Source organism: Neophocaena asiaeorientalis, unplaced genomic scaffold, assembly GCF_003031525.2.
Source record: "Neophocaena asiaeorientalis asiaeorientalis breed wild unplaced genomic scaffold, Neophocaena_asiaeorientalis_V1.1 scaffold51, whole genome shotgun sequence".
In the NCBI taxonomy this organism is placed as follows: domain Eukaryota; kingdom Metazoa; phylum Chordata; class Mammalia; order Artiodactyla; family Phocoenidae; genus Neophocaena; species Neophocaena asiaeorientalis.
Window position 1 is genome coordinate 3,324,807 of NW_020173335.1, and position 19,953 is coordinate 3,344,759.

The 19,953-nt window shown below is 38.4% G+C and overlaps 1 protein-coding gene across 3 annotated transcripts in view; it reads right to left on the reverse strand.

The window, feature by feature from the left end:
- GRIA2 (glutamate ionotropic receptor AMPA type subunit 2) overlaps window positions 1-19,716 on the reverse strand; it is a 168,599-nt gene extending 148,883 nt beyond the window's left edge. For 2 of the 3 annotated variants that reach the window (XM_024746134.1, XM_024746135.1), the window contains exons 1-2: window positions 19,418-19,716; window positions 18,713-18,853 (exon numbers count right to left, since the gene is read on the reverse strand). In XM_024746134.1, the coding sequence (XP_024601902.1) occupies window positions 18,713-18,853; window positions 19,418-19,505 (229 nt within the window). In that variant the 5' untranslated portion in view covers window positions 19,506-19,716. The remainder of the gene's footprint in view (window positions 1-18,712; window positions 18,854-19,417) is intronic. The other variant, XM_024746133.1, reaches the window with a different exon arrangement.
- Between the last annotated feature and the right edge of the window lie 237 nt (window positions 19,717-19,953).

Below are 19,953 nucleotides of genomic sequence, written 5' to 3' on the forward strand. Positions count from 1 at the left end.
CCTACTTTCAAATGTTAACATTTGAAATGTTACATTAAATAAATTCTAAGTAAGAGCAGAAGTCAACTAAACAGCTATCTAGAAAGAAATAATAAAGAAAATGGAGGAGGGAAAATCCTCTAAGCAATAATGGCTAAGAATTGTCCAGATCTGAAAGGGGAGTCTGTTTTCAAATTGAATATTGAGTAGGATGGGGAAATAAATGCCCATCTGGGAAAATCACTACGAAATTTTTTTTAGGAGACTAAAGATAAAGAAAATCCCAGAAGCTTCCAAACAGGAAATAGTAAATGCACAAAAGAACAAGGACACCACATGTTATAACAGAACATATGTAGGATTCCTTCTGCGTTCTAAGAAAATGTGATTTTTATCCTAGAAATCAGTATCCAGCAAGGCTTATATATCTATGTATGCGTGCATATATATACATATATATATATATATATATATATACATATACAGAGAGAGAGAGAGAGAATGAAGTTATGAAGTTTCATTATTTTAGAAAATTGTTTTAAAATAATTATTATAAATGATAAAGAAAAATGGATTTAGCATATGAAGAAATAAGCCAAGAGTTAGAAACACAAACGGTCAACCACAGAAAGACGGTGCTATCCCTGCATAGGAGGATTCAGACCAGTCAGTCCAGACTGCATGAGGAAGATGGAAGCAAGTCTCTGGAAAACTAGAATTCAAGAACTAGATACACAATAGGAAGAGCCTACAGAGATATTAAGGCCACATCATGCAAGAGGAAATATGGGAAATTCAAATATCCAGGAAAGAAAAAACAGTCTGCAATGAAAAATACTCAAATAGCTATAGATAATTATGTAAATAATACTTATTTAATTTCCAGCTTTCAGAATAAACTTAAATACAAAGTATATGTATGTAAGGCCAATTATAAACACAGAGGAGAATGTAAATATTCTCAATTTGGATTCAATAATGTTATCACCTCATAAGGTAGGCAGTTGCAAGAGAATGTCTGTAACTGTTGAAATAAGAGGTATGGTTCTGAGTATATTGATACAAGCTATAATGAAAAACAGAGCAATATAAAATTGATGGTATGATCATGTCATGAATATAGAGTTAACCACTAGCAGAATAACAGAGATGGTTAAAAGTGGCCATCTCTAGAGAAAGACTAGACATGTAAGGAGAGAGACGTAAATTGTTTTCCACTCTGTCTTTCTATGTGATTAGAAGTTTTAAATGTGTGCAGATGTACTGGAGGGGAAAAATTCCAAAAAAAAAATCTTTGAAACAATACTTGAAAAATAATCCTATGCAAAATTGAAAGGAACAATAAGAAACTTAGGCAAAAAATTAAGTAGGTTTTGATGGGCAGAGGGGTCGCAGTTACTGTAGACATTAATAATCTTCTCCAACATACTGTTCTCCTCTGGACCCAAGGACAGTTAGTCTCCACTGCCTTGGAGCTGGACACAGCCATGTGAATAGCTCTACCCAGTGAAACGGATGCTGAAGTGGCCTGGTCCTTGTCTGGCCACAGCATTTAACTGCTCGATGGGCAACTCCCTAGGCCCATCTTCCTCTCCCACACTGATCTTGACTAAATAACTTATGCAACTCAATGGGGAAAAAAATACCAAGATGGCAATGAAATTTGGGTACAAGATTGTAATAAACAATTTGTGAAAAAAGAAACATAAATGTGTAACAAACATGAAAACTTGTTTTATATAACAAAAAGGATCTTCTGGTGATGAAATATATAAGGATGTTTTAAAATAATAACACTGATGCTGAGGTTCTGTGAGATTAGACTTTTTATAGACTGTTGCTAGGATTATAAATTGGTATGGCTTTCCTTAGTGTTTACCAGAAATACTAAACTAAATGCTTCATGGCCTTTTATCCAGTGATAATACTTCAGTCATCAGAAATGAGGGAAAATACATATGCAGAAGATTTGTATTTGCAGCAATATTTTATAATGGATAAAAGAAGGATTCAAAAAAAATCTGTAAAAATAGAAGACGAGGGCTTCCCTGGTAGCGCAGTGGTTGAGAGTCCGCCTGCCGATGCAGGGGACGCGGGTTCGTGCCCCGGTACGGGAAGATCCCACATGCCGTGGAACGGCTGGGCCCGTGAGCCATGGCTGCTGAGCCTGCGCGTCCGGAGCCTGTGCTCCGCAACGGGAGAGGCCACAACAGTGAGAGGCCCGCGTACCGCAAAACAAAAACAAAAACAAACAAAAAAATAGACGATTAATTAATCTAGGGGATAAATATTACTAACCCATGAAAATTCAGTTTATAAATGGCTTTACTGCCATCCAAAAATGTTTCAGGTATGACATTATGTACAAAAGAACGCTGGTAAATATTAACAAGTGATTATTTTTTGAGTAAAATTAATGTTGATTTTTATTTTCTTTTGTGTTTTCCACCTAATAAGTACTTTTATAATTAGGAAAATTTTTCTAATCAGAACTTTAGAAAGTTTTTATGTTAATTTTGGAGGAAGATTTAAATAAATGTGTCCTGAATTAGATTCACCTGAGAAACATTATGATGTACAAATGCCCTGAGAAAGCTTAGAGCTAAATAAAAGTGAATGGAAATAAGGGCAAATATGATTGCAGAGTGCTTTGAAGTCTGAATTTGCCAAAGAATTAAAAGTAAATGGAAAGCTGATTCAAACGTTGAGGTTTTTAAATCAAAACAAAAAATTATTATGACATATATTAATATCCATTTAGACACAAGGGTAAGTACAGCCAAAAAAAAAGAAAGAAAAGTGAAGCAGAAGTCATCCCTTAAAAGAGAACAGGGTCTGTGTTCCATGGAGTCCTTTAGAAAAATCTGTTTAGTCCACCTTTGTCTGTCCTGTGGGACCAGAACTACATTACATACACCCTTAGTGGTACATCAGCATCTTTAGTTCTGAAAAATGGCTTTTTCTGACTTTCCTTTGCCTTTAGGAGTAGAGTAAGGAATGAGACCAAGCCAATGTTAGGAAAATATTTAATTTGTTTAAAGTATTAGCATAAAAAATTAACACTGAAGTTCTGCCTGTGTAATTGTTTTATGTTCATCCAGGTAACATTTTTCTATTCTCCAAAAGATATTAAAATAGAAACAGATGACTAGAGACTTAAAGAAACTGAATGAAATACATTTTGTAAAATTGTTATCTCGAGAGTTAAAATCTTTCCATTTTAATGATCATGGAAAGGCACTTCAGGGCCACATTAAGTTCAGAGTTCCACAAAATGTAGTTGTTAAAGATTTATAAAGTCCCTGATGTTTGGCCAAAAATACGCAGTGCACGCCATCCACCGTAAGGCAAACTGAAAGTATTCGTTGATGAAATTAACAATTTAGTATTGTAATTAGGATTCCAGTTTAAATCAGATTTTTACCATAGATAGCTGGATATTTGGCTTTAGAGAGACCACATAACCAGTTTTTAAGACAAACTGAGAATGAAACTATAAGTTAATAAAACCACGAGCATCTGAATTCCTTTACCTTTATTGCATATGAACTGCATTCTCTGGTTTTAATATTCTATTTGTGAACATATATGGATTGTTACACTAAGTTATCTTCAAAGGGACATTCGAAACCCAAGTCATATCATAACCCATTACTTAAGCCTTGATATAGGTTAAGAATAGGCAAACCAGCAAGTCCATTTAAGTGACATTAGTGCTGTAATGCAAGCCAGAAACATAACACAATCCTTTATTTATCCCTCTGGGCTCAGGGAACCTTCAGAGTCTGATATCCTCTTTATTGATCTGAGACCACAGTGACACAGAACCACTATTTATAGGGACAGCATTACTCAGGAAACAAGTACCTTGCAGAACTTACATTCCTTTGCCTGTAATAGAGTTTTAATCTTGTTTATTTCATTTTCTGCGAAAGTTTCCTTTTTGTTTTTAAATCCCTGAGGAACTATTTACACAAGAAGAATATCCGATGGCATTTCAAATTGAGGAGGAAAAAATGGATTTTTTTATATGCTGTGAAATTTGGCTAACCTTATGAAAGAAAAGAAAAGGCGGTATACCTATTTTAGTATTTATCCCAAATAAATCCAGATGAAAGATACGTTTCAAATCTTGAAACCAAAATAGGATGGGTATTAAGTAAAAGGATGAGCAGTTCTTTTTCTTTAAACCACCCTGAGTGGAAAAGTCTTTCTGAGCAAAGCACAAAAATCCTGAAGCAATAAAATAAACCACTTCTAAATTTGACTGAAGAAAATTTAAGAATATATGCATTCTTAAAAATTATAAACAGAAATCATGGTTTTAAAAAATCATGAACAGATATAAAGAACAGACTTGGGGTTGCCAAGGTGGAGGCAGTTGGGGAGGGATGGACTGGGAGTTTGGGATTAGCAGATGCAAACTAGTATTTATAGAATGGATAAACAGCAAGGTCCTACTGCAGAGCACAGGGAACTATATTCAGTACCCTGTGATAGACCACCATGGAAAAGAATCAGAAAAAGAATGTGTATATATGCATAACTGAATCACTTTTCTGTACAGCAGAACTTAACACAACATTGTACACCAGCTATATATACTTCAATAAAAAACATCTGGCTAAGATAGTGGCAACTCATGACAAGCAGGTGTTACTTTCATGCATGTTGTATCGATGAATAATAAATAGAGCCACAACCCAAGAGAAAACCGGCAAAGCTATGAACAGACCCTTGGGTGCGAGCACATATGCACACACGTACACAGAAAGGCAAATAATGTGGTGAGAAACGTTTAACTTCAGTCAAAACGTATCGTTGTAAATCTAAGCAGTGAACCAGCAATAGCAAACCTTAGACAAGTTTAGTGTCGTACACTAGTCCTAACAGTAGGTGAAAGCAGGCATCGTCCTACACTCTAGGTAGCAATGTAAATCGCATACATTTTTTGAATATGTAGCAAAATTTTAAATGCAAACATCCTTTGACTCAGTCATTCCACTCACAGAAATCTATTCTGCAAACCCACTGGCACACATTATTAACATAGTCAGGAAAAGATGGAAACAGTCATCAACAAAAGACAGGCTAAATAACAACAGAATACCACGCAGGAACTCTAAAGGAGGAAACTGTGCAGATAAAAGAGGTCTCCAGTTTATGTTAATATAGCTAATTATCAAGATAGGGAAAGAACAGTGTACTTATTTTTTTTTTTTAACATCTTTATTGGGGTATAATTGCTTTACAATGGTGTGTTAGTTTCTGCTTTATAACAAAGTGAATCAGCTATACATATACATATGCTCCCATGTGTCTTCCGTCTTGCGTCTCCCTCCCTCCCACTCTCCCCCTCCCACCCCTCAGAACAGTGTACTTATGACACTAGTATTTCTGGAAACCATTGATGGTGATTATCTGAGAGAAGCGGAATTAGGGGAGAAAAGACATAGGTAGTATTTACTGTATCCCCTTTTGTAATGTTTAAAAATTACCACGTGACTGAGTCACTTACTTCATAATGTTTAAACCTCAAAACACAATCCTTAAGAATCTAAATTCTAATTTTTGCATGTTTTAGGTTTTAAATCACCCACAATACCTAAATGATACTGTTGACCAATTTTTAATACTTTTATATATTTCTTCTACATGTTAAAACTGATTCAATTTTTCTCAGATAATCAAGATTTTGCCACCTGAAATTTTCAAACTGTTATTATAATCGTTTAGATCATATAAAATCTGTTTTAACATTACAGGAGAACTAGCCAGGTGTGTCTCTTAGATTACTCATAATAGCTATATGCATCGACATTTTTAACATTTTATACAATGTATTACAGTATTGTAAGACTTGCTACCTGCTCCTTCAGTAACAAACTAAAATAGTATTTATAATAATTAAATAATTTACTCAACATCAAATTATTGTATATAAAACTACCCAGCAATTTCTGCAGTCTATGATATTTCAAACTGAATTGAAGAACTTTTGGCAGAGCGGCCAAAAAAAAGGAAAATCTTGCAAAATAAAAAATAAATTATCATCTCCAAATCTGATTCAAAACTTAAAATTGTTTACAAAAGACCTGCAATTCACATCACAGTTAATATCACTAGTTCCTCATTTAGTTGCCCCATTTTTCAACAATATATTCTAAGTCAGTATACAAGCAATGAGTTTTCAGCTTCTACCTCTTTTATATTTTCTTCATAATTTTTATAGTTACCATTTCTGCTCTTAAGACACTTTGATCCAAATCTAGTTCCAAGGTATACGATAATATTTATAAATGACGCGGAAACAATGAGTACACTACTTTCTACGATAATACGAAAATCATGTAGCTGACCTGGATTAACTACTTCTACTTTTGTCATAAAATAATTCTGCACCCATGAATAATTTCCAATACAGAAACCTTATCTTGTTCTTTGTCACCTGAGACATTACCTAAAAGATTGGCATTAAACAGGTATCTACTAAAATTTTAGAAAGGTAAAGGAAGAAGAGAATCCTGTGATGGATTTGGATGCAGTAAGAGGCAGACGACTGATCCACAGGGAAGGAGCCATAAGGAGCCAGTCCCGTGTCTAATGTCACCCTCGTCATGGGCAACAACACCGTCATTTCTATTTGCTCAAATGTACTGATGGTGGAACCCTCGTCATGGGCAACGACACCGTCATTTCTATTTGCTCAAATGTACTGATGGTGGAACCCTCGTCATGGGCAACGACACCGTCATTTCTATTTGCTCAAATGTACTGATGGTGGAACGGATAACTGAACAGTATTACATATGCACACTTAACGATAACCCAAATCTGCATTCTTTACCTCATGCATGATTTTTAGTTCTTACTGCTTATCTGTTTTGGGATCAAGAACACATTAAAATTCTTGGTAAATGTGCGCATTCACCAGTATTCTAAACATGACAACAATAAAACCCTAGTCTCCACTATTAGCTCAAATGGTTGTATTAAAGAAGCTTACTAATTTAAAAAATTACACAGAGAGCTACGTTAGCTCTCCTTAGCTGTCTCCCCTCCATGCCTCTAAAAGCATGGAGCTAAGTGTATATAATTAACATGCGCGCGGGGAGACAGGAAATCACTGAAATTAGCAGCGTCAGTCACTGTCTTATATGGAGCAATGATTATCTTTGGAATCTGACGATTTCCTCATGAGGCAGGTATTATAATAGCCCCATTTTACAGAGGAGGAAACAGGATTAGAAAGTTTAACTGATATATACAAAGTCTCACAACTGGTAAATGTTGGAGCCGTAATTTCAAACCACACCTGCTCATTTTAGTATACTGGCTGCGTTGCCCTCTGACACTGTGAAAACACCGACCCAGGAAGCAGAAGATGTGTTTTCTAAAAGAAGTTCCTCCACAAATTTAGAGTTGCTTAGAACAACTCCGATTTGTTTTCTCACCTGGAAATGGGTATAATAATAATTCCATTTATCCTATAAACCGTACAGAGCTACAGTGAAGACCAAACAGCTAGGAAAGTGTTTTGAGAAGACAAAAGTTATGCATAAATATAAAGCTATCGAGTATATAAGCTCCCTGAAGACAAGAATTTCCATTTTCTTTTCCTCCACCTCTCCAAGCACACTGTTTGGTTCACAGTAAAAGGCTGGGATACAGGGAAGAAGGGAATATTGGGGTCACTTATGACAAACTAATCAAGGCTCTTATTTTCTCATTTCAACCCCCAATAACAATATCAGGCGTGATGAGGAGACAGCTTCATCCCACAAAAGAGAAAAACGCACGCTTTGTGTCATAAAGCTCCTAATCATACTCAGACACACATTTGTCTGGTTCTAAAGCTTGGGTTCTCTCATCTGCTTTTCATTTAAATAAATATAATTTAATTAATGAGGTGAGATAAGTCATGAGCAATCTATAATGTGCACAGTTAGACAATGTGTGTAGCTAGCTTAATTATGTGCTTGAAAGCCCCACCAGGGATGAACAGCCCAAACTGTTCAACATCCTCCTGGAAGTGACATGCGACATGGTGATACTGCTTGAGTTTCAGCATCTTGATTTTTAAAAACCATTCTCCTATTTTAGCGTGCTAAACATATCTTTAAGGGGCTTATGCGGTTTGTTTCGTTAGTCTCTTCTTCGTCACCCAACAGTCCTGCCCTGGTATACGAACAGCAGAAAAAGATTCCAGCAAGAAACAAGAAATGCATTTTCCTCTGTCCTCAACAAGTGCTTATCAAAACCATCCGAAGATCTCAACACAGAAAGTGACAACAAGCCCGCTAACTTCCATGCACTTAGATGTGCCAAACACAGGCTTTTACGCCTATTCTCCATCTCCAAAATAATCCTATAATGTATGATTCCCTTTTACAAAGGTGGAAACGGAGACTTAGCTGCGCTAAACAACTTGTCTGATGCCACACATCTAACAGTAGGACCAGAATTCCGTTCCAAGTTTAGACTCAACTAACGCTCTTCTGTGTCCCAGGACACCATGACTGCAAACTGCAAAGAAGCATCGTCTTTTATTTTTGTAGAGAAAACGCTTGCGCATTTATCATTAAGATGACGATTCTTGACTTGTCTGTGTTCTGAAAGATAAAGAAAAAAACTGAAACGCTATTGCTCCTCGATATTCCCTCTGAATTGTCGCCTCTGTTCCTAAAATTTCCTCTCCAGATGGAAATTAATAATAACACTGTAAACTAGTAAAAACTTAAAAACTGATAAAACGAATAAAGCTACAAACTGTGAAATGCTCAGGAATTACAAAGCTCAATACCTCCATTTCATACACAAACTGAAAATGAGATTGAAATCTTTCAATTCCTCCCAAGCACAAGATAAGATATGAATAAAGAAGAAACTCATGCCCTAAACTGAAGTGTATCTCTCTAGAAAAACTAGCAAACACACACTTTCCCTACCACGGCTGGAGATCGGCACTTCCAGAACTTTCCTTGCCAAATTCTTGTGAGGAGGAGAGACTTTTTTTTTAAGGGAAGCCTTCCTCTCATTCTAGAATCCAGGAGCTACTTCTGTGGTAGCTGGATTATTGAAAACAGGCAGTCCTTTTCAATACCTGCAATTCACAATAAATAGCTTACAAGAAACCTTTGAGGAATATGTTTTAAATGTTCCAAATTAGTGCCACTAAAATGTAGATGACAATATTCCCCAATACATGGACTAAACTGATCCCCCTACCCCTGACAATCTTTATTCTTCAGATTGAAACTACTCATTGTGTTCTGCGTTTCAGTCCCAAATTGCGCTTCAATAATTTTTTGCGTGACTAACTTTAATGAGAAAAAACCCTATATATCATTCAAGAATTATCATTAATTTTGTTAAATATTCTTGTAAGACATGCTAACATATTTTTAAATATATCTAGAATTGTAATGACCATTATCTAGATGTTAAAAAAGGAGAATAGGGCTTCCCTGGTGGCGCAGTGGTTGAGAGTCCGCCTGCCGATGCAGGGGACACGGGTTCGTGCCCCGGTCCGCGAAGATCCCACGTGCCGCGGAGTGGCTGGGCCCGTGAGCCATGGCCGCTGAGCCTGTGCTCCGCAACGGGAGAGACCACAGCAGTGAGAGGCCCGCGTACCGCAAACAAAAAAAGACAAAGGAGAATAAATCACCACCAGATAACAAACTAAAAGACAATTTTTTCTGTGTTCTGCTGATAAGCTCTATTAGCATTTATCAGTTGCTGCGTTGCTAAGTCATCTCAGGAACCCCAAGCAGGAGATGAAGTTTATTATGACTTTCATAAATGCAAACCCTAGTAGTATGTTCCACATTACATATCTTTAGCTACAGCGTTTTCTGAAACTTTTCTGTCAATGTTTTACCTAGAACGACTCTTTTACCAGCCTAGAATAATAAAGTGCCTGAAAGTGGTGTTTTTGCCTATGAGGGATCCAGAATGTTTCTTTTCTTTCTTTTCTCCCTCTGGAAGTAGTTAATAGTATCTAACAAATTCTATCTATCAAAAGTAATATTATGATAAGAATTCAGTGTTTTATAGTAGCTCAATGTTAGTGTAGAAGCCTGACTGCAGCCATGCAAACTAAGCAAACACCAGGTCAACGAGAAGCTGAAACAGAAAGAGAGAGAAAAGGAAAAACTTCCCAGTTCCAAATTCCATCTCCTCTGCCTAGTACACCCAGTTACACTACCTCTTGGAATTTTTCCTGTTTGTCCACAGTCCCCTTCTGACACATTAAGAAATCTTGCAATTTCAATCTACAACAAAGGATTTTTTTTTCCTTTTGGCGTGAAAATAATTATTTCAAAATGCTCATTCTATCCTTTTATTCTTGCATAAACAATAAAAAATACATAATCACATATTGCTGACATATTCTTACTGCAGTGGACCCAATACTTACGCAAGGGAGATTGTAAAATGAATACTAATTCTGAAAGAGTATTTTAATGCAAAGTCTTAGTATCAGCTGCAAAAGGTTTAAGGGCTGAGAAAACCTTTTTTTTTATCAAGTTATATAACATGAGCTTCAATTAATTTTATGCTGAAGTTAGAAATGATTGACCAAGGCCACATTATGTTGTAGCGATGAAGAATTAGGTAACACTTCTCTATGTTTTCATAATAAGCATAGATATACTCAGTTTATATAAACATATTTCTATCACTTCAATCAGTATCACTGGGTTTTTATAAAGATTAGACGGAAAATATTTGCATTGAATATCTTTTTATAAAGATTAGACGAAAAATATTTGCATTGAAGGGACACCTTCTGAGGTACTGAAATTTGATCAGAGTACAAGTATCAGAGCAGCATAAAGCGAATACCATAGTATTTATAGTTTGAAATTAACTTTACACAAAGGGTAAATAGCTCAGTAGAAATACGATGCCCTGTTCAGAGGACTGTAGACAAGCTAGAATTCAGGCATTTCTCAATTCAATTCAGTTTGGGCTCATACTGTACATACTAAAATAAAATCAGGGAAAAAATGTAGATATTAATATAACTAAAACTATAAAGTAAAATTCTGAATAACAATTTAAACAGTAAAACTGTGACGGGTATATGTCATTTCTTTAAGAAATGTTGAGGTGAAAAGTAAAACAATCTAAGAAACTATCTCCTCATAAATCCCCTTCTATAATGAACCCTTATCTCCCAAACCTACTTGTTCTATTCAGTTGAAGACTCTTATAATTGTCAAGGTTCTACATTTTAAAACTGTCTGTAACCTTAAACTACACATTAGTACTAAGCATTTTGGATGATTTTTTGCAATATTATGTTAATTAACATATGAAAAATAAAACTATAATTACAAGTTGGGTTTTATTTTTGCTGAAGCAAGCTATCAATAGGATAAAAATAGCTAAATTACTGGAAAACAAATTCTAAGGATAAACTGCCAATACAAAAAAGAAAAAAAGGCACGCATCTAAAAGAATCACACCCATTAGTGCAAATATTAAAGCAACTGGTCCGTAAGAAACTGTGTCTATAAATTTCTCATTCTCAAATATCTCTAAAAATATATATTTTTGTAATTCGTGCTTTGTAAAAATTTTGCTATGGTTACCAAGGGGGAAAGGAGGTAGGGAGAAATAAATTGGGAGATTGGGATTGACACTACTATATATGAAACGGATAACTAATAAGGACCTGCTGTAGAGCACAGGGAACTCTACTCAGTACTCTGTAATGACCTATATGGGAAAAGAATTTTAAAAAGAGTGGATACACGTATATGTATAACTGATTCACTCTGTTGTACAGCAGAAACTAACACATTGTAAATCAACTATACGCCAGTAAAAATTAATTAAAAATAAAATAAAATAAATATTGGAGTTTTTTTAATTTAAATAAAAAATGAAGGAATTCACAGAAAACTGTGGTGTATAATATCCTGGGGATGGGGGGCTGGGGGGAGATAAGACAATTTTGTGGCTATTCGGGGTATATGAACAGTCACTTTTTGTGGAAAGTCCAAAACACAAATGGAAGTGGGGCACACCCGTAATCTTCAGGGCCCTGAGAAAGGAGCCCTGTATTCTAACCACTGCAACATGGCTTCTGCATCGCCCCAACAGCATTTATTTCAGCAAAGCATTTTAACGTAGAGCAATGTAGCTTTAGGGATAAATATAATAACTTTGAACATATCTAAGTTGTAGATGAAAATGAAAAACGTATCACACCTCTATCTAAATAGGATCGGAGGCAGATTTTACCAAATAAATTCTTTCTTCTGAAATCCAAAAGTAGCGTAAGAGCAAAATTCTGACTTAAACAAGTGTAATTCTATAACAAGAAATTCTGCTATATGCAGTCTGTGGAATAGATAAAAAATCGTGAAGGACACAAAGACAGCAGTGGCATGACCCTGCCATTAAGAAGCATGTTTTCATTCTCCACGTTAATTTTTAAATGCCTTCATTCTATAAATTAACATTATCAAAAATGACAAAATACTTTAAATTGAATTGTAACCAAAAATAATAGGTATTAGACTACTAATGGACACCTCTGTAAGAACCACATTCATTTTTCTCCCAAATTAGTGAAACCCGCTTTGAGAAACCTTTTAGTTTTGGGAAATTTTTAAATCGTGGGTGATTTTGAGATTCGAAAACAAATCGTGGGTAACCTTGAATTCAGCAACTAATTTTCCTATTGTGTTGACGAGGCATAGTTACTTAAGACATTTGGTAATGAGTTATTCAGAACATTAGAGAAAACCTCAGAAAATCTGAATGAAAATTGCTGGAATAAAAGAGCTAGGATTTTAATCATGTCTGGGGAATCTTCAGTAGAATTCAGTTAAAGAAGAAAAATATAATTTACTCAGTGCCACTAACATCCCAATAAAATGTTTAAATCTAATACAAGATTTTAGCTCTGTGGAGTATATCCTCTGCTTACCTAAAAAAAAAAAAAAAATCTATTTCAATTTAAGTTTATTTCCTGTAGTAGCATCTGTTCTTCAGATTAAGCACTTTCACTGACTTTTTCTAAAAGGGAGGAGAACAGAGGAAGAGGAGGGAAAACACACCATGCTCTTTGAAAAGTCAACCATACGGCAACACCTGATGGAATAACCGGGGAACAACTGGTCCTCTACAGCCTTCCTTAACATCGTCAGGGCTCCAGAACGTCTGAAAGTGTGAGTGTTTTTGGAAGAGATTCCGAGAGAATCTGGGCTCTGGCATGAATCAGCATTTTACGGTCCTAATGTCAAGGTGCAATGACCCCATCACTTTAAAGGCTTGACATGAAAGGGAAACCTCTTGAGTCAGCAGGTTGAAGTCTGCAAGACCTCAGAAAGGAATAGCACAGGAATAAATTCCTGGTACTATGAAGCTTCTATAGTTTCATACAGTAACTTTTATTTAAATACTCAGTTTCTCACATCCTAAATAGAATACTTCAACCAAAGCCATTCTTTGATTTCTGTTTGGTATAATGTCTTTTCTTGAAATTCTCTTGTGATATACATGGAGTATGAAAGCTTAACTACAAAAAATCCAATGATAAATTAATTATTCTCACGTATTAAGAGCTACTTCATTCTTTGTAACTTCCAATTGCTTATAATCGAAGATTTACACCCCAGGTTGTAAGGCAGTGTGTTCTGGTACATCTGTCCCCAGTTTTATTCACACCACAAATTCTCATAATCGCTTAAGAGCATCCAAGTTGATTCTGCTTTTATGAAATTCTGGCATACATTAAAGTGGGTAACTCCAGGCTCTCGTAATTACCTCGACAAAATGACAAAACATGATAGCCCAGCCAATCTATAATTACTCAAAATCTATAATTATAATATAACTATACAAACACACACACACAATTCATGCAAAGTGTAATAAAGGTTTACCAAGCACCAATTAATGTGATGAACACAGATACACAGTCTCAATAATTCATGACTAAAATTCAATGATAATAAATATACCTTAAAATAATATCTGAAGGACCTACTGGATAGCACAGGGAACTCTACTCAATATTTTGTAGTAATCAATAAAGGAAAATTATATATATATATATATATATAAATCGCTTTGCTGTACACCTGAAACTAACACCACATTGTAAATCAACTCTACTCCCATAAAATAAGTAAATAAATAAGATCTGAAGAGTCAGGGTTAAAAAGCCTTGATTCTTTCTCCAAGGAAAAAGTATACTTTTAGAATTCTCTCTCGTCCAAGAGCATTTATAATCAATGATGTTCCTGAATTTCTTTCCAAATCAAATTCACAAGAAGATTGAAGATAATCTATTTTTAAAATAAAATCGAAGGCACTCTTTTTAAAAGGAATTCGGAGTTATTTTTCAAACGCATCATTTTAAGTGAGTTTTTCCAAAATAGATGCCATTTACACATATTTCTTCCATCTCTCTAAACGAATGGGTTTACGTTGCTTCAAAAGGCAGTGTGCGCAGCAGTTTTACAAAAGAACAGTATTTCTCCAACATCTCCATCTGCTGGCTTAGAGGAAAAGTAGATTTTATCTGGTGTTTCTTGAAATTTAATACTTTTATAATTTATTGTTATGAAATTGAAATATGAAACTATTAAATTATTTTTAAATAGCTTAATAGCTATTTGTCAGAGTCTTTCAGTAAAAAATAGGAAAGATTTTGAAGAGGACATTTACTATTTAATATTTTTAATTCCAAAGCCCTATGTGATCAAATACTCATGTTCATAGCTCTTTTAGACAGTTTTATTTTGTTTAAAATAAAACAAATTTACTAAAACAAAGTTTTAGTAAATAGTACATTAAACCTTATTAAAACTTTTTAGAATGTAAACATATGTAGTATTCGCCTAAAACCTGCTGTTGATTTTGTTAACCTATACACAATATGTGGTGTATACACATATGCCAATATCACATTTATTATTTTCACAAAAATGTTGTTACAGTAATAAATTGCTTTTGTAGAAAAACTACTAGAATATTTCCACATCCTCAGACTAAACTTCTTAGACAAGACCCAGCAGACAGTGCACAGGAAAGGCGTCCAGGCCAATAAGGATTTGAAAACTATTTGAAAGAGCATTGAGGGGAAAGGTTAGGAAAAAATGAATTACTATAGGAACAGCATTCATTTATTCTCTGACATCTAGAAGACACTCAGCAAATACTGAAGGGGGCAGGGGGGAAGGAAGGAAGGAAAGAATTCTTGAGGTCCATTACTGATTCGACTGTTGAATATCAGATGCTAATTTATTTATTTTTCTGATTTCATGGATTTTCTCATATTGAAGTCTTATGTTTGAGCAACCTTCAGGGAAAAAAAAAACACCTCACTTTAGTAGGCTCTCTAGCTAATCAGAAAGAAGGAAGAAAGGAAGTGGGGAGGGAGGGGAAAATAAAAGGAGAAAGTAAGAAATTGGAAATCTGTCTTTTTTCCTCAGGTACCCATGGAAACAAATAGGAACAAGTAGGTCCTTCCATTATTCCCACTGTGACTGTGAAAGAGGGAGTGGGAGGGAGTTCAGAGCCTGCACAGTCACTTACGCAGTTCAGAATATAATGACTTCATTTCGTTTGCATAACTTTAACCCATTCCATGGATCCTGCTGGACCCTGAAAGCCCCATCGGCCTTGAAAGCCCCATCGGCCTCAGCAGTTCCAAAGAAGTCCCTCCATCTCAGGAATACAACTAAAATTAGCAGACTAATATCTTTTCTATTTTGAAATTATATTATTAAGGTTTACAACTCTGCTTTCTTAATATATTAAATTTATACGTTACATTTAGGGTTAAATTTACCCTATGGGATTTTTATGGCTTAACTCGGAGGAAGGACAAGCTACTTTATGAACACTGATTGATGATACACATTTCAATACTGGAGTTAAGAAGCAGAATTCCTTAGATTTCTGGAGGAAATGGAAGAAAGTCGGTTGGGTTTCTATCAACATATTTGACATTGCTGCTTCCACTTCATATAGGAAAGAATCATGGACTCCCCTGTCTGAGAAGACAAGGAAACAAAGGCTAAGGAGAAAAAGCCTTGAGCACGATTTAAGTGATCAAGACTCATCTTAATAAATTTGATATTAGAGATCTCCATTCATTTCTTGACTGCTAACTTTGTGAGTGTAGTTTATACAAGCATCTCTCTCTCTCTCTCCCTCTGAAAAGAGGTAAACTAACTTTACATTTTCTATTGCTCTTGGGAAAAAAAAAAAGGATACAAACACTCCATTTCATTTTGCAAACTCTGGATTGTAAAATTCCCAAAGGAATGAAGAAATTGAGTGCCTGGTCGATGAGTTAATGTCAACTCCAGAAAATTCTATTCAATGAGTCTCTCTTCTGTACCAGGGCCTCAACTAGCTCTGCTCAGCAATCAGTAAGACTACATATAACACGGGAGTTCCAGAGACCATGGCTCTGAATTCCCGTGTTGGAAACTTGAAAATGCATTCAATTCTTCACCATCATTTGTTTTACTGTCCTAGAATAATCCATGGAGGAGAAAATTTGAGACCTGGACACATGTAACTTTTATCTCAGCTCCATTTTCTAAGAAAAACAACAAGAAAAAAATCTGTGCAAAATGAAGATCTGATTTTCCCATTTTCTCAGAATTATGGTCAAGCAAATTAAATTGTTTTTTTTTAATGAAATCTATCTCTTATTACATGGATATACTCATTCTGTGGAAATGTATGGATTTATATATGTGCTTAATATATGCACAGTTTCTGCCTACATATCTTATTTCAATTAAATTTATATTAAATAAATCTATCCAAAAATACTGAGACTGAGGACCTAAACTAGTCACCTAACCTTACCTAACCATTACTTTTTAGTCTTTACAAAGGCCCAGCACAGTCATTCAGCATTTGGAATGAAGACATATTCATTGCTTTCAGGGGACCTATCTCCTGTGCTCTCAGCCAGGCCCTGGCATGATTTTCACCAATGAGTGAACTTCTCTGTCATTGACCATATTCAAATTCTTTTCACCTTGTTTTAAAAATCTAGATCCTTCCAATAATCATAGTCTTGCCTTAGGTTCATTACTTTCCACAGCATTTTCACACTAGTATACAATTACATACACTCAGATACTTAGCACAATTGTGTGTCAAACTCACAATTCAGGGGGAAAAAATGGAAACCTGATATCAAATAAAATGAATAATCAAAATCTGATAAGTAAACAGGTCAAGCATAAAAGCCTTCAAAACTTAAACTACAGCCGGTTTCTTTGTATACATACATATATATATATATAAATTTTCCAAGATATATATTATTATATTCTTCTATGGAGTTTTTTTTAACTGCAAATCCACTTAAGCCTCTCTCTCTCTCCCTCTTTCCCTCTCTCCCTCTTTCTCTCTCTCTCCTCCCCATCATGCCCAGTTGCTTTTCTCACTTAGAACCAACATCTGAAGAAAACACACAACACTGAAATCCTCTTAAACTGGTTTTCATAAACAGTTGACTTCTAAGCATCTAACAGAACCATGATGACGACCCCTGCTCTATCGGTCAAAGCCAGTGGTTTCGTTCCTTCATTCATTCGGTGGACGGGAGCTTCAAACCGAGCGGATGCTGTTTCTGACACTACAGTCAAGCTAACCCATGGGCTCTACGATTAAGGCTTATCACGGAGCAGCGGGACGGCCACCAGCTGCCTGTCTACCGTGGGGACTCCGCGGTCGGCCTTTCTCTGCGGTCATGTTCCGCGGGCTCCTTTGCAAGTAGCCAGAGTGGGAGGGGAGCCATCTGCAAGTCCCCCCGCGAGACTGTCAACTGTGCAGTAAACACTGAGAACGTCAAGTCCGAAAAGAGTCCCCGCAACCCAGCCGGCAGGAAAGGATGCCAGCCGCTGGCAGAAGGCAGGGGGTCCGGGGGCGGCCGCGCCTGGACTCGGGCCCGCCGGCCTTCCCACGGAACCGCGCGGGGACTTAATTGCTTGGGTCCCAGCACTCTGAGGCCTGGATGGAGCTCCGCGGCCGGTTCCCGGACACCGCGCGCCGCGCCGGGACGAGCAGAACGGCTGCGAAGACTAAAATGGCTGGTCGGCGGCTTCTCCACCTTCCGAACTCGGCGCATCCCGCCGCTTTCGGGTCCTTCTCCTCCCGCTGCCTCGGCGGGAGCCCCGCGACCTGCGAACCAGCGCCCCGGCCGGCCGGGGAAAAAAAGCCGCGCCGCGCCCCTCGGGGGGCCTCGGGTGCCGAGCGCACTGCGGGACCGCTGTGACAACGTGTCCCGTCTCGGGGGAGCATAACAGGCTCACGGGGTCCGCACGGGGACCCCGAGCGGGGCCTGCGGATTTCAACCCGGGGCCGTGGCGTCTACCCAGCAGCCCGACGGCGCGCCCCGGGGCACCGCGTGCTCGCGGGGCACAGGGGTGAAGGGCTCGCCTTGAAGACTCCAGCTACGCCGGTAGCCCTGCACCCAAGGGCGCCACCTCACCTCCGACATCCACCCCACCCGAGCCCCAGAGCGCACACTCCCTGCCGCCTTTCGCTGGCTCTTCACCGCCCCCCAGGCCCCAGCCAGCGGGCGTCCCCGCGATCGCTGACACCTTCCCCCGACGCTGCCACACGCACGCGCGCGTGCAGTCACTGCGCCCCGACACCGACACGCAGGAACACACACACACACCAGCCCGCTTTCCGCGTGCGGCCCCCCGAAAGGACATAAATATTCCTTACTCACAAGCATTGGTGACTGCGAAGCTGTTGGCTACCTCCAAATTGTCGATGTGGGGTGTCAGTCTGAACTCCGAAGTGGAGAACTGAACCATCCCTACCCGAAATGCACTGTATTCCTGATCGGCGCCCCTGGGAAACAGCCCCCCTGCAAAGAACAAACACCAAGCGGGAGGACAGTGTCAGCGCCCGGCGGAAAGCAGGGGAGCCCGCTAGCGCCCGACTGCCCCGGAGCCCCTCGTTCACACTAGCAGGCCGAATAAACACATCCACAGACCCGGGAGCCGGTGTGTGTGTGTGCGTGTGCGTGTGCGTGTGCGTGGGGAGGGCAGCATCCTAGGCCGAGGGTCAAGGCACAGGGGAGCCCGAGGTCAAGGTGGGTGGCCAGAAACGTCCTCCCTCCCTAGTGATCACAAGCTGTGCGTTCAGAACCCCTACAGAACCTGAACAAACCGGAAGATGCTGTGACGGCAGAAGGAATAAAAATCTGGGGGTCATTAATGAGAAGCCCTTTCCCTCTCTTGTATCAGAGGCAATAGTCTTCTGCCCTTGCCTCATCTTAAGAAAAACATATATATTCCAGGCAGTTTAAATCTGGAATGCAGTCAAGGTATGACATAAGTCTACATGACATGAATTAATTTGTCCACCGTGAACAAAGATTACCACCAAATTATGCACAATTCAAAAGCAGAGCACAAAGGGTACCTACCTATCTGTATGCTGTTAGAAGAGACACCAAAAATCAGTCCCCACAAAACAGGAGAAAGGAGGACAGATATATGCATAATCTTTTGCATTTCCAAGAAAAGTAGAGCATCCACAAAATACCCTTTTTTTCCCCCCTTTTCCTCCTCTTCCTTCTTTGGCCGTTCTCCTCGACAAATTAGATCCTCTGCATTTTGAGACAGCAATGTAGCACCGAGCTGCTAGAAACCCGACGTGGTGGCAGAGGAATCCCTATTTCCAAGGTCCTGCGGGTGGCTGCCGCCCTGCGCCCGGTCCCCGCTCGCGAAGTCCGGAGACTGGTTGGATGCAGCTTCCAGCAGGCTGCCGCTGTGGTCCCAGCGCCTCGGCACACTCAGCACCCTCCCATGCACTCACACACTCACCCTCGCGCGCTTCTCCCTCTCCCCGCTCTCACACGCGCGCGCGCGCGCACACACACACGCACACACGCGCGCACACACACACACACACACACGCACGCACGCGAGTCTCAGAGACGGGTCCGGCGCGCGTGCGCGA